Genomic DNA, 14,633 nt, shown 5'->3' with positions numbered 1-14,633 from the left:
GGCGGGGCGAGCACTAGCTTGACGGTCTATCCGGCGTGACGTCATCAAGCTGTGCGGAAACGTGCTGCCGGTCTGTGCGGTGTCAGGACTGGTGGAGCGTATGATACGTATAGAGCTGGTGACAATGAGGACCGCTGTGCAGTGGCTAGGGCTGGGCCTGCTGTGGGCGCTGGCAGTGAGAGCAGCTCCTCAGGCTGAGTGTGAAGGTGAGGCAGGTGTGCTCTCTGCTGCATGGCCTGCTGACCGGAGTGCTGTGGAGAGCTGCAGCATGTGCATGTTACCAGCCGCCAGCACACTGCTGTGTACGGACTGGCCGCCCAACTGTCAATCACTGGACTGGATAGCTCTGTATGTCCATATTGTTTCTATGTCGTAGTGGTAGTGTTATATCTGCAGAAAGTCAGTCAGCTCCACAGTGCCAGTGTTCTAGCTGCTAGATCAGATCAGTCAGCTCCACAGTGCCAGTGTTCTAGCTGCTAGATCAGATCAGTCAGCGCCACAGTGCCAGTGTTATAGCAGCTAGATCAGATCAGTCAGCGCCACAGTGCCAGTGTTATAGCAGCTGTATGTGATCAGTCAGCTCCACAGTGCCAGTGTTATAGCAGCTAGATCAGATCAGTCAGCGCCACAGTGCCAGTGTTATAGCAGCTGTATGTGATCAGTCAGCTCCACAGTGCCAGTGTTATAGCAGCTGTATGAGATCAGTCAGCTCCACAGTGCCAGTGTTATAGCAGCTGTATGAGATCAGTCAGCTCCACAGTGCCAGTGTTATAGCAGCTAGATCAGATCAGTCAGCGCCACAGTGCCAGTGTTATAGCAGCTGTATGTGATCAGTCAGCTCCACAGTGCCAGTGTTATAGCTGTATGAGATCAGTCAGCTCCACAGTGCCAGTGTTATAGCAGCTGTATGAGATCAGTCAGCTCCACAGTGCCAGTGTTCTAGCAGCTAGATCAATCAGATCAGTCAGCTGCACAGTGCCAGTGTTCTAGCAGCTAGATCAGATCAGTCAGCTCCACAGTGCCAGTGTTCTAGCTGTATGAGATTAGTCAGCTCCACCGTGCCAGTGTTATAGCAACTAGATCAGATCAGTCAGCTGCACAGTGCCAGTGTTCTAGCAGCTAGATCAGATCAGTCAGCTCCACAGTGCCAGTGTTCTAGCTGTATGAGATCAGTCAGCTCCACCGTGCCAGTGTTATAGCAACTAGATCAGATCAGTCAGCTCCACAGTGCCAGTGTTATAAATATAGCAGCTCGATCACATCAGTCAGCTTCACAGTGCCAGTGTTATAGCTGTATGAGATCAGTCAGCTCCACAGTGCCAGTGTTCTAGCAGCTAGATCAGTTAGCTCCACAGTGCCAGTGTTATAAATATAGCAGCTAGATCAGTCAGCTCAACAGTGCCAGTGTTATAGCAGCTGTATGAGATCAGTCAGCTCCACAGTGCCAGTGTTCTAGCAGCTAGATCAGATCAGTCAGCTCCACAGTGCCAGTGTTATAAATATAGCAGCTAGATCAGTCAGCTCCACAATGCCAGTGTTATAGCTGTATGAGATAAGTCAGCTCCACAGTGCCAATGTTATAGCTGTTTCATCGTTACATAGTAGATGAGGTTGGATAAAGACATCAGTCCATGAAGTCCAACCTATAACCTTACAATCCCTACAGTGTTGATCCAGGGGAAGGCAAAAAACCCCGATGAGGCTCATGCCAATAGCCCCATTTCAGGGGCAAAAAATTCCTTCCCGACTCCAAATCTGGTAGTCACTATAAAAACCCTGGATCAACGTGTTTCAGGTCAGTCACCTCCAGAGTGGCAGTGTTATATCTGTATCAGATCAGTCAGCTCCATAGTGCCAGTGTTATAGCTGTATCAGGATCAAATTTTTGTACATGTACTGCTGGTTGTGGTACACAATTACCTGCATGTGTCCCCTATGCCCAATAAACTAATAAATGTTTGTGTGTGTTGTGTGTTGCATTTACTTCCTCCTCAGTCTGGGTTTGCATACAGTTTTTTTCTGAAGAACTGTTGGCAGTAATTTGTAGCATGTTACTATACATTTCATCTGTATGAGCACTGAATAGAAAACCTCTAGTGTACTGGCATAATAGACGTGTGCTCCTAGCATTTTGGACTTGGTGACAAATCCTCTTTAAGTTAAAGAGGACCTTTCACCATTTTGCCCACAGGCAGTTCTATATACTGCCGGAAAGCTGACAGTGCGCTGAGTTCAGCACACTGTCGGCTTTCCCGATGTGGGCCCAGTGTGAAGAGCTTACGGTCCGGTACCGTAGCTCTTCTATGGTCAGAAGGGCGTTTCTGACAGTTAGCCAGAGACGTCCTTCTTCACAGCACAGCCAATCGCGCTGTGCTGTGAGAGCCGGAGGAACTCCCCCCTTTGGATTTGGACGATATACTCCAGAATGTTATAAAGAGTGATCAGCTTAACAGCAATTACTAGCAAAGTCAATACTTGCCTAGAAAATGAACTTTATCCCCCAAAACACATTTCAACATTATTGCAGCCCTGCCTTAAAAGGACCAGCTAACATCGTTTCAGTGATTGCTCCATTAACACAGGTGTGGGTTTTGATGAGGACAGGGCTGGAGATCAATCTGTCATGATTAAGTAAGAATGACACCACTGGACACTTTAAAAGGAGGCTGGTGCTTGGCATCATTGTTTCTCTTCTGTTAACCATGGTTATCTCTAAAGAAACATGTGCAGTCATCATTGCACTGCACAAAAAAGGCCTAACAGGGAAGAGTATCGTAGCTAGAAAGATTGCACCTCAGTCAACAATCTATTGCATCATCAAGAACTTCAAGGAGAGATGTTCCATTATCGGCAAAAAGGCTCCAGGTCGCCCAAGAAAGACCAGCAAGCACTAGGACCGTCTCTTAAAAGTGTTTCAGCTGCGGGATCGGGCTACCAGCAGTGCAGAGCTTGCTAGGAATGGCAGCAGGCAGGTGTGAGGGCATCTGCACACACTGTGAGGCGGAGACTCTTGAAGCAAGGCCTGGTCTCAAGGAGGGCAGCAAAAAAGCCACTTCTCGCCAGAAAAAACATCAGAGACAGACTGATATTCTGCAAAAGGTACAGAGAGTGGACTGCTGAGGACTGGGGTAAAGTCATTTTCTCTGATGAATCCCCTTTTCGATTGTTTGGGACATCTGGAAAACAGCTTATTCGGAGAAGACGAGGTGAGTGCTACCACCAGTCTTGTCTCATGCCAACTGTAAAACATCCTGAAACCATTCATGTGTGGGGTTGCTTCTCAGCCAAGGGAATCGGCTCTCTCACAGTCTTGCCTAAAAACACAGCCATGAATAAAGAATGGTACCAGAATGTCCTCCAAGATCAACTTCTCCCAACCGTCCAAGAGCAGTTTGGCGATCAACAATGCCTTTTCCAGCATGATGGAGCACCTTGCCATAAAGCAAAGGTGATAACTAAATGGCTCAGGGAACAAAACATATAGATTTTGGGTCCATGGCCTGGAAACTCCCCAGATCTTAATCCCATTGAGAACTTGTGGTCGATCATCAAGAGACGGGTGGACAAACAAAAACCTACAAATTCTGACAAAATGCAAGCATTGATTGCGCAAGAATGGACTGCTATCAGTCAGGATTTGGGCCAGAAGTTGATTGAGAGCATGCCAGGGAGAATTGCAGAGGTCCTGAAGAAGAAGGGTCAACACAAATATTGACTTGCTGCATTAACTCATTCTAACTGTCAATATAAGCTTTTGTTACTCATATGATTGCAATTATATTTCTGTATGTGATAAAAACATCTGACAAGCACACATAAAAACCAGAGGGCAGCAGATCATGTGAAAATATAATATTTGTGTCATTCACAAAACTTTTGGCCATGACTGTAGAGAGAGAAGAGCAGGGGGCCTAGGACCAAGCCCTGAGGGACCCCAACAACGAGGGGAAGAAACAGAGCCTGCAAATGATAAACTGAAAGTGTGGTCTGAAAGATAAGAGGAGAGCGCAGTGTCCTCGAGGCCAACTGAGCGGAGCATAGTGAGGAAGAGTTGATGGTCAACAGTGTCAAATACTGCTGAAAGATCCAGAAAAATAAGAAGAGAGGATACACCATTGGATTTAGCCATTAGGAGATCACTTGTGAGGGCCGTTTCAGGATAGAGTGCGGAAGACAGATTGTAAGGAGTCAAGCAGAGAGATAGCGGATTAAATGAGAGTAGACCAAGTGTTCCAAGATTTTAGACATGAAGGGGAGGTTAGAAACGGGTCGATAGTTAGCAGCACAGGACGGGTCAAGGGAGGAATTTTTTCAACAGCAGAGTTATGACAGCATGTTTGAAGGAGGATGGAAAAATTCCAGGAGAGAGAGAGGTTAAATATTTTAGTAAGGTAAGTAGTGATAGCAGGAGACAGAGATTGGAGAAGGTGTGAGGGGAAGGGGTCACTACTGCAGGTTGTAGGGCGAGATAAAGAAAGTAGCTGAGAGACTTCTTCTATAACAGGTTCAAAAGATGAGAATGGACAGTCTGAAGTGCGGTTGGTGAGGGGATCAGTACTATGGTAGGTGTGGGAAACAATGCCACCTGGGGCTTGGGCAGTTATTTCCTGATGGATCTTATCAATTTTATCATGGAAATAAGTGGCCAGGTCATCAGCACTAAGGTCTGTGAATGGCGTCTGCACCTTGGGTGTGAGTAAGGAGTGAAAAGTTTCAAAAAGCCTTTTAGGGTTACTGGAGGGAGAAGAGATGAGAGCGGTGAAATAGTCTTGTTTGGCGAGGTAAAGGGCAGAACTATATGTTTTAAGCATAAATTTGAAGTGGAGGAAATCTGCAGGTGAATGTGATTTTCTCCACAGACGTTCGGCACACCTAGAGCACCGCTGAAGAAAACATGTCTGTGGCGTGTGCCAGAGTTGCTGTCTCCTGTGTTGCACTTTACGAGTGGAGGGGGAAGCCACCTCATCCAATACATTTTTAAGGGTTTCATTATAGAGACTGGTGGCCAGATTGGGTCAGGAGATGGGGGACAGAGAGGAACGTAGAGTATCTGAGAGGTGCTGGGTGTCGATAGCACGCAAATTCCTATATGTATGATGGGTAGGCGTATCCTGTGAAGTTAGAGAGCACTGATGGTGAGAGACAGAAGGTTATGATCAGAGAGCGGCAGAGAAGAGTAAGTAAATTTAGAGGGGCCCTATCACTGGATTTTCGCTATTTTAGATAATCATATGCCTGAATAGCTTTTAAAAAGGCTATTCAAGTCCTGCTAATCGTTTGTTAAAAGACCCCCGTTTTAATTAATTACCTTTTAAATGTATATGTAAATGAGCCCTTTGTGCACCGTGGGCGTTCCCGTGCACCCCTCACATCATACTTTGTTCACGCCCTCCTCTCTTGGTTGTTCTATGTAAGTCCCTCCTCCTGCTTTTGATTCACAGTCTCTAACTGCCTCTTCCCTGCTTCTGGAAAAGGACCTGTGATGTAAGTAGTGATCTATGCAGAGCAGGGGCTGCAGCTCCCTGTGTCTATCATAGCATAGATCTACTGTGTACATGGAGATTTATGATAGACACATGGAGCTGCAGCCCCTGCTCTGCATAAATAACTACTTAGAAGACGATGAAGGACCTTGTAGTGACGCCATCACAGTCACAAGCCAATCACAGAGCAGTAGTGATGTCATCACAGGTCCTTTTCCAGAAGCAGGTAAGAGACAGTTGGAGCTGGTGAATCGAAAGCAGGAGGAAGGACTTACATAGAACAACCAAGAGAGGAGGGCGTGAACAGAGTATGATGTGAGGGGTGCACGGAGGGCTCATTTACATATACGTTTAAAAGGTAATTCATTAAAATGGGGGGTCTTTTAACAAACGATTAGCAGGACTTGAATAGCCTTTTTAAAGGCTATTCAGGCATATGTTTATTTAAAATAGCAAAATTCCAGTGATAGAGCCCCTTTAAAAACTGTGAGGAGTCAGTGGAAGACAAGATCAATCGTGTTTCCATCTACATGTGTGATGGAAGAAGAATATTGTGAAAGACCAAAAGAAGTGGTTAATGAGAGAAACTGTGGGGCAGTTGGGGAAACAGGGGTGTCAATAGGGATGTTAAAGTCACCCATGATGAGGGTAGGAATGTCACTGGATAAAAAGAGGAGAAGCCAAGAAGCGAACTGGTCCAGAAATTGGTAGGGAGAGCCAGCTGGATGGTAGATCACAGCCACACGTAAGGAGAGTGGGTGGAAAAGTCTGATGGCATGGACTTCAAATGAGGGGAATGTGAGTGAGGGTACTGGTGGAATGGCCTGAAAAATGCACTGTGGCACCAGAAGGTTAATGCCCAGTGTGGACAATGGTAGGAGGCACTGCTGCCAGGTCTCTGCTGTATAATACTGATTGCCTGACTTTAAAAACCTGACATGTTAGGAAAGGGACAAATGGGCATCAAAGGGGCACTGAAGAGAAGGACACTAAAAGTGCAATAAGTGACCATGGGTTCCCCATTGGACTTTGCCACCTGCAAAGCAAAGGTGTGTTCAAACAGCAGAAATTGAATTTGTGCCTTAAATTCCTCCTCACTTTCTGTCTCTATGGCTTTTGTGCACTGACTAGCCTCACATCAATGTCTTATCAGTGGAGCTACAACATTCAGCTGTCAATGTATTTATATATTTCTAGGAGGGATAAAAAAAGGAAAAGTAATTTTTGCAAAAATGACAATTATTGAAACTGTTTTATAGTTATGTATAATATTTTATTTTCTTTATTTTCCTCCTTTTGCTGGCATCCTAATTGAATATCACAATCAATGTATCCTCCAGATGGCGCTGCTGCTCTATAGCTCTGCTTGGCCTCCTACTGACTGTGGTTAACAATTATACTAAAAGCTATCCAGTTCAGTCTTTATATATATATATATATATATATATATATATACACTCACCGGCCACTTTATTAGGTACACCATGCTAGTAACGGGTTGGACCCCCTTTTGCCTTCAGAACTGCCTCAATTCTTCGTGGCATAGATTCAACAAGGTGCTGGAAGTATTCCTCAGAGATTTTGGTCCATATTGACATGATGGCATCACACAGTTGCCGCAGATTTGTCGGCTGCACATCCATGATGCGAATCTCCCGTTCCACCACATCCCAAAGATGCTCTATTGGATTGAGATCTGGTGACTGTGGAGGCCATTGGAGTACAGTGAACTCATTGTCATGTTCAAGAAACCAGTCTGAGATGATTCCAGCTTTATGACATGGCGCATTATCCTGCTGAAAGTAGCCATCAGATGTTGGGTACATTGTGGTCATAAAGGGATGGACATGGTCAGCAACAATACTCAGGTAGGCTTTGGCGTTGCAACGATGCTCAATTGGTACCAAGGGGCCCAAAGAGTGCCAAGAAAATATTCCCCACACCATGACACCACCACCACCAGCCTGAACCGTTGATACAAGGCAGGATGGATCCATGCTTTCATGTTGTTGACGCCAAATTCTGATCCTACCATCCGAATGTCGCAGCAGAAATCGAGACTCATCAGACCAGGCAACGTTTTTCCAATCTTCAATTGTCCAATTTCGATGAGCTTGTGCAAATTGTAGCCTCAGTTTCCTGTTCTTAGCTGAAAGGAGTGGCACCCGGTGTGGTCTTCTGCTGCTGTAGCCCATCTGCCTCAAAGTTCGACGTACTGTGCATTCAGAGATGCTCTTCTGGCTACCTTGGTTGTAACGGGTGGCTATTTGAGTCACTGTTGCCTTTCTATCAGCTCGAACCAGTCTGGCCATTCTCCTCTGACCTCTAGCATCAACCACGCATTTCCGCCCACAGAACTGCCGCTCACTGGATGTTTTTTCTTTTTCGGACCATTCTCTGTAAACCCTAGAGATGGTTGTGCGTGAAAATCCCAGTAGATCAGCAGTTTCTGAAATACTCAGACCAGCCCTTCTGGCACCAACAACCATGCCACGTTCAAAGGCACTCAAATCACCTTTCTTCCCCATACTGATGCTCGGTTTGAACTGCAGGAGATTGTCTTGACCATGTCTACATGCCTAAATGCACTGAGTTGCCGCCATGTGATTGGCTGATTAGAAATTAAGTGTTAACGAGCAGTTGGACAGGTGTACCTAATAAAGTGGCCGGTGAGTGTGTATATATATATATATATATATATATATATATTATCATATTCGTTTCTATTATCTATTAAATAAAAAAAATCTTTATCAATATGATTGCTTTTTAACATTTCAGAAGTGCTGTGAGTGCAGTATCTATACTATATAGTTACTTATAGGTGTATATTTCTAAAAAGCAGGAGATATCAATGAAGCTGGAAGTGCTGGAGCAGACTGTAGACTTCTGAATTCAGCTTACAGCTTATATTATTACAAGTTCAGTGCAAGATGAATGATGTAATGTACAGTATTTACTCTTAAAAAGACCAAGACAGACATAAAAGTTTGTCTCCAGTATATATGTCAGCTCTATTTCCATATTCCTCTGTGAATTCTTCATTGTGCTTTGAAAGTTACCACCATAAAAGTTAAGCTGCGTCATGAGAATATTTGGTAATGATTTACTCTTGACTTGCCGCTTCTATAATCTTTACATCATTAAACTTCATAACTAGTAGCTCCCTATTATAAGACAAGATTAGATATTTTTATGACAACAGAGAAGTTGACATAACATGCAACACTCCCAGCATAATCTGAGACCTGAGCAAGTGACCTGTGTGTTATTTAGCCATTGCTAGGATGGACTGTCACTGCTTACACTAGAGAAGGGTGTGGACCAGAAAAACATAGAAAAGTAAATATTGATCTCTTTAAGAGTAAGTTTTCTTAAAGGGAACCAGTTAGCAGAATTTGGATAATTAAACCACCTGCAGGTCATTAAGGATCTGTGATTTAGTGCCACAAATATGCCTATGCCTCCAAGTCCTGGAGTTGTTTTATAAAGCACCCTTACATACGTTTCAATAGTTGCACATGTATAATTCTCCTCTGAAGCTGGAGCAGCACAGCTTGGTGTTTTGTTTTGGTTTTTTTTTTCCCCGAAGCCCTCTAAACTGTGCCAACTAACATCAAGTGCACGAAAAAAGTGGGGTGCCACTAAAAAAAACCTGCCCAGGATGCTTACTGCTTAGGTACTCTATCCCAAAAAGGAAAAGGGTTCCTGACTATGCTCCTCACCACTGGGCCAAAAGGCACCAAGTGACTCGGAGTCACTGAAGGACTTACTGCCGAAACAGCAAGTCCAGGACATAGTTATTTTCCCCTTGGGGCTGCCACCACCCTAGGGTACTAGGAACCGATCTTTCGTCCAGTTTCTCCCTGGGCTGCCACCACCTGGGATACTTCTGGTCTCAGACCCTTGCCTGCCTCAGCCGAAGCGGAGACAGGTCACAAAACACAGGGAGGGAAGCCCATTACAGACCTCACCCCCCAAAAGGGTATAGCATCCCTTCGACGCACACAAAAAGGACGTGACAGAGTGATAAAAATAATAAAAACAGTGAAAAGACTAAACAAGTGGGAAGAGTGCCAATCAAGGCCCGGTCTACCCGCCAGATCAATAAAAATTTCCCAGCGCTGGTAAACCAGGCATAGGGAGTGCTGCTACAAAGGTGTGTATAGTGCCATAGCAATGTGCCGAAAATCAGTGGGCTCCCACCCCCAGTGATTTACGGCACCCCCAGGGCACGACACTAGAAGCCTTCGAGCGCTTCCTTGACCCCCAGACAAGATCCCCAGGCACTCATCCTAGGCACCTGGTGTTATGTCAGTCCAGGTAGCTACAACGGGGCTAAGGAATAGCAGTAGGAAATCTTGCCCTGCACTACTCCCACTAGCTAACCCGGTCCCTGCCTCACGGGTGTGGGTCTGTTAGGAGTATTTTGTGTCGTGGGTATTGGTGCACACCTTCTGACTTGCTCGCACGCACTGTTGGTAGGCAGCTTGATTTCCTGGTTAATTAGTCTGTCCTCCCATTTGCACCTGGGAGGAGTGGTCTCTACTCTGTATTTAAACCCATGCCTCCCATGGTTCTGTGCTGAGTGTCGCTTTTACAGAGCTAGGCCTTAGCAGGAGGAGTAGGTGGTTATCTTGGATAGAGGAAGTTCCGTGGTTGGTTTTTGGGAGGTTTTGGGTGAACAAGTTGGTGTGTGTGTTTTCCCTTCTGTGTTCACCAATCCTCCCTCCGTGTATAATTGACTGTGTGAGTGAATTGCCTTATCCTTTGATTTCTACTCAGTTTCCCTGTGTTTGTTTCCTAGTGTATGGTTCCTTCCCATATTGGTTTGGGGAATTCTTTCCTACATGTTTCCTGTGTGCTGCTTGTGTTGTTAGTCAGCGCACACCCTTGTCAGTCCCTGTCAGTAGCAGCTTCACTTGTTCGTTAGGGGTGACCCCCTTTAGTCTCCAGTCCCTAGAGATCTTATAGGGCATTCCTTCTCCCCCTTCCCTCTAGGCCTACGGTGTCAGTGAGAGAGGAGCTGTCGGGGTCAGGCTTAGCCTGAGTACAGCCGACCCACACCCGTGAGGCAGGGACCGGGATAGCTAGTGGGAGTAGTGCAGGGCGAGATTCCCTACTGCTATCCCTTAGCCCCGTTGCAGCTACCTGGACTGACACAACATGGGTCGGCTGTTCTCAGGCTAAGCCTGACCCCGACAGCTCCTCTCTCACTGATACCGTAGGCCTAGAGGGAAGTGGGAGAAGGAATGCCATATAAGATCTCTAGGGACTGGAGACTAAAGGGGGTCACCCCTAACGAACAAGTGAAGCTGCTACTGACAGGGACTGACAAGGGTGTGCGCTGACTAACAACACAAGCAGCACACAGGAAAAATGTGGGAAAGGTTCCCCAAACCAATATGGGAAGGAACCTTACACTAGGAAACAAACACAGGGAAACTGAGTAGAAATCAAAGGATAAGGCAATTCACTCACACAGTCAATTACACACAGAGGAAGGATTGGTGAACACAGAAGGGAAAACACACAAACCAACTCGTTCACCCAAACCTCCCAAAAACCAACCACGGAACTTCCTCTATCCCAGAACACCACCTACTCCTCCTGCTAAGGCCTAGCTCTGTAAAAGCGACACTCAGCACAGAACCATGGGAGGCATGGGTTTAAATACAGAGTAGAGACCACTCCTCCCAGGTGCAAATGGGAGGACAGACTAATCAACCAGGAAATAAAGCTGCCTACCAGCAGTGCGCGCGTGCAAGTCAGAAGGTGTGCACCAATACTCACGACAGGACAACCCCGCAGCGCCAGGATGCCACCCCAGACACCGCGCAGCCAAAAACTCCCCAGGTAAGAAAAATAGAAAGCAATGAACCTAAATACTCCTAACACCTGGTGGTCGTGTTGCCAGCATCCACAGTCTTCACCAGTCCCCTACAGTGGCCCATGGCTCACCACTGGCAGAACTGGTTACTAGCTGCTTCTCCCAGCAACACACCTCAAGTGGTTCTCACGTTCCCATCTCCACAGTCCCAGGCCCCAGATCCCCCCATGGCGATGGGGGCTCAAAGGGACTGCTTCTGATAAGAACAGATACTACACTTGATCTTAGCCAAAAGGCCAAGAAGCACATGAGCTGGCCATAGAGAACACCCCCAACTTCACTGAAAAAATGGCCATCTGGAGCACCAGAGGTCAGGCTGAGGGGAACCTTGGACTCATATCTCAGTAAATGTTCAAAGAAATCTGTCAGCAAAAACTACCCCCACCCCCAAACAATAACATGGTGTGCACATATTCTCCAAATCTCCATTATTTGCTTTCCACATATGGTGGCTTATTTTGCAGAAAAATTGTTCTTTACTGATAAGCAAATGGAGCTAGAAGTGACTACGGAGCACTACAAGGCTCTCCTTCCCAGAACAAATACTTCAATTCATCAAATACCATTCATCTAGGCCAGGTAAGGAGTTTCCCGTCACCTTCGTCACTCTTCTTACCACCCCAAGTCTCACATTTGGCCCTGTGATAGTGTCCATGGTGCAGATCAAATGATGATGCTAAGCACAGAATTTGTACAGTATATGCTTTAGATTATGTTATGTACACCAGGAAGCGGCCTTACACTTAGGAGACTACAGATGCCATTGGTATGTTCTTAATCACACTCAAAGGTGCAGATGTGAAACTTTAAGAAGGGAGACCAGTGACGCAGGCACAGGGAAAGGCCCTTACCTGGTGCAGAATGGCGATAGTGAGTGAGGCAGACTTATATTTGGGAAGTTAGAACCTTAGATCACTTCATAGACACCCCATTGAACTTCCAGTCTCATTTGAATATCAGCAAAGAACAATTTTTCTATATAATGAGCCAGCATTTATGGAATACAATGGGACTTTAGGAATGCGGCAAACAAACATACACAACATGTGATTGATGGGGGGAAAAGGGGTAGATTTTGCTGGCAGATTCCATTACGGCTAGGCCCCACTTTGCGGAATTGCAGCTTTTTTTTCTGAAGATTTTGTTGTGGTTTTTTGAGCCAAAGCCAGCAGTGGATTGAGCAGAAGGTAGAAGTATAAGAGCTTCCGATATATATATATTTCCCATTCCTTTTGCAGCCATTCTTGGCTTCAGCTAAAAAATCACAGCATCTGTGATCTGTAACAAAAAATGCTGCGTTTCTTCAATGTAGGGCCTTAGCCTTTAAGATTTTAAAGGGATTCTATCATTAAAATCCCTTTTTTTAACTAAGTATATGTGAGAATAGCCTTAAGAAAGGCTTTATTACCTTTATTATTATTCTGATCCGCGCTGCTGTTCCTTAGAAATATCTTCTTTCTTCTTTATGTAAATGAGTTTTCTCGCAGCACTGGGGGCACTACCCTGTGCTCAAACAGCACTGGGGGTGTCCCCTGTGCGGTCTGAAAACTTTTTAGCGACGCCTCCATCTTCTTCTCCACCTCCACCTCTTCTTCTTTGTCACCGTCGCATCCTTATTCTAAAGCGCCGACTGCACATGTCCATCAGCCATTTTCCTGTGGCCAAACGGGAGAAGCCACAGGAAAATGGCTGACGGACATGTGCAGTCGTCGCTTTTGGATGAAGATGCGATGGTGACGTAGAAGAAGAGGCGGAGAAGAAGACAGAGGCGTTCCTAGAGAGTTTTCAGACAGTACAGGGGATGCCTCCAGTGCTGTTTGAGTGCAGCGGAATGCCCCCTATGTTGTCTGAAAACTAATTTACATAAGGACGAAAGAAGATATTTCTCAACAACAATCGCATGGATCAGAATAATAAAGGTAAGAGAAGAATTCCAAAGTGTACTTAGTTAAAAATGGATTCTAATGATAGAATCCCTTTAAACAGCTATTTGGGACACTAGAACACTGGTTCATAAGAACATATTGGTGTTTTGGTGTCTCAGATTTTTCCTGACATGTGTAAAGGATGTTTTATATGGAATGAGTATGATGAAAAAATATTTACAGAAAAGAAGGTTACCATATGCACAAGTTACCCGCTATCCACAGTGGTCAGACCCCTACCCATCATATCCCAGTTTGACTGGAGAGTGGCTAATTGGAAATATGCACCTCTGATCCATTGATTTCAGTGGGAACCTTTGGGTGTTGGTAAATTGTATGATCAACATAGTACAGAATAATCTTACACAGGGAGAATTGCCTTTCTTACGACAGAAATCCATTTACCCCATTTTCCATTAGGGCACCCACAAAAGTACCAACTGCACAATTCCAACAAGAGTCTGACAAGAATAAATGATAGATCTTTGCAGAGGTTTCTTGACTAAATTTTCAGATCATGCAACATGACTGTACAGATAACCTCTCACTGCCATTCTTACATCTCTGTAACCTATATCATGTCTTACCACTGTTTAGTGTAGTTTCCTAGGAAAGTCTATTCTTTGCTGCGGTGGTATACGGTCATGTGGAAAGGGTTTGAACATCATACGGCTTGATCAAGTGAAACCCAGCTGGAATCGGAAAATAGTTTTCTGGTCACATGAGAAACACTTCAGAGTTTAGAGCTGTGGGAAAGCTGCATATATGATGTGCTATTGAGTTTCCTGTATAACAAGGAACACGTCTACACAAGTGTTCTACTTCTACATTTTACTAACGTTTGTTTTCAACTATTATAAAGACTCCATATACATTACCTTGTAGTTATCGATAAAAGATGTGCAACCCAGCAATAGGGTGACATTTGTCAAGTACTTTTATTCTTATAGCGCTAAAATTATATTAAAGACATAATTTACCCCTAATGCTTTATCTATGGATTAAACAGAAATATAACACATCTTGAAGAAAAAGAGACCCCATGAAGAATGGCGCCATATTAGGGCTAAAATTATTCCCTTGACAATTTTATACTATAATAAATACCTATGTCTTAGGCTACATGTACATGACTGCACAAATGTCGGATCCATGGTTGAATGGCATGAATGCCACATAGATGATGGACCCATTAATTCACTTAAGTGAGTCTTAGCCGCAAAACCAACAGAACTAGGACCTGCCCTCAGTTTTACCCCTGGTTCATGATTCCATATATGGACCCGTGAAAATACTTTGTGTGTGCATGGGCCATTACAATATAATAGACCAGTG

The 14,633-nt window shown here is 45.0% G+C and overlaps 1 protein-coding gene and 1 pseudogene across 1 annotated transcript in view; one reads left to right on the top strand and one right to left on the bottom strand.

Annotated features, from left to right (window-relative positions):
- Positions 1 to 41: 41 nt before the first annotated feature.
- CDNF (cerebral dopamine neurotrophic factor) overlaps positions 42 to 14,633 on the top strand; it is a 38,830-nt gene continuing 24,238 nt past the window's right edge. Inside the window, exon 1 of the mRNA XM_075276276.1 lies at positions 42 to 206. Coding sequence (XP_075132377.1) covers positions 101 to 206 — 106 coding nt within the window. The 5' untranslated portion in view covers positions 42 to 100. The remainder of the gene's footprint in view (positions 207 to 14,633) is intronic.
- LOC142205716 (U2 spliceosomal RNA) lies at positions 11,491 to 11,621 on the bottom strand (annotated as a pseudogene).

The sequence above is a fragment of the Leptodactylus fuscus genome, chromosome 5, assembly GCF_031893055.1.
Source record: "Leptodactylus fuscus isolate aLepFus1 chromosome 5, aLepFus1.hap2, whole genome shotgun sequence".
NCBI classification, from domain to species: Eukaryota; Metazoa; Chordata; class Amphibia; order Anura; family Leptodactylidae; genus Leptodactylus; species Leptodactylus fuscus.
The sequence above is the reverse complement of the archived record's forward strand: the minus strand, read 5'-3'. Positions and strand labels throughout refer to the sequence as shown.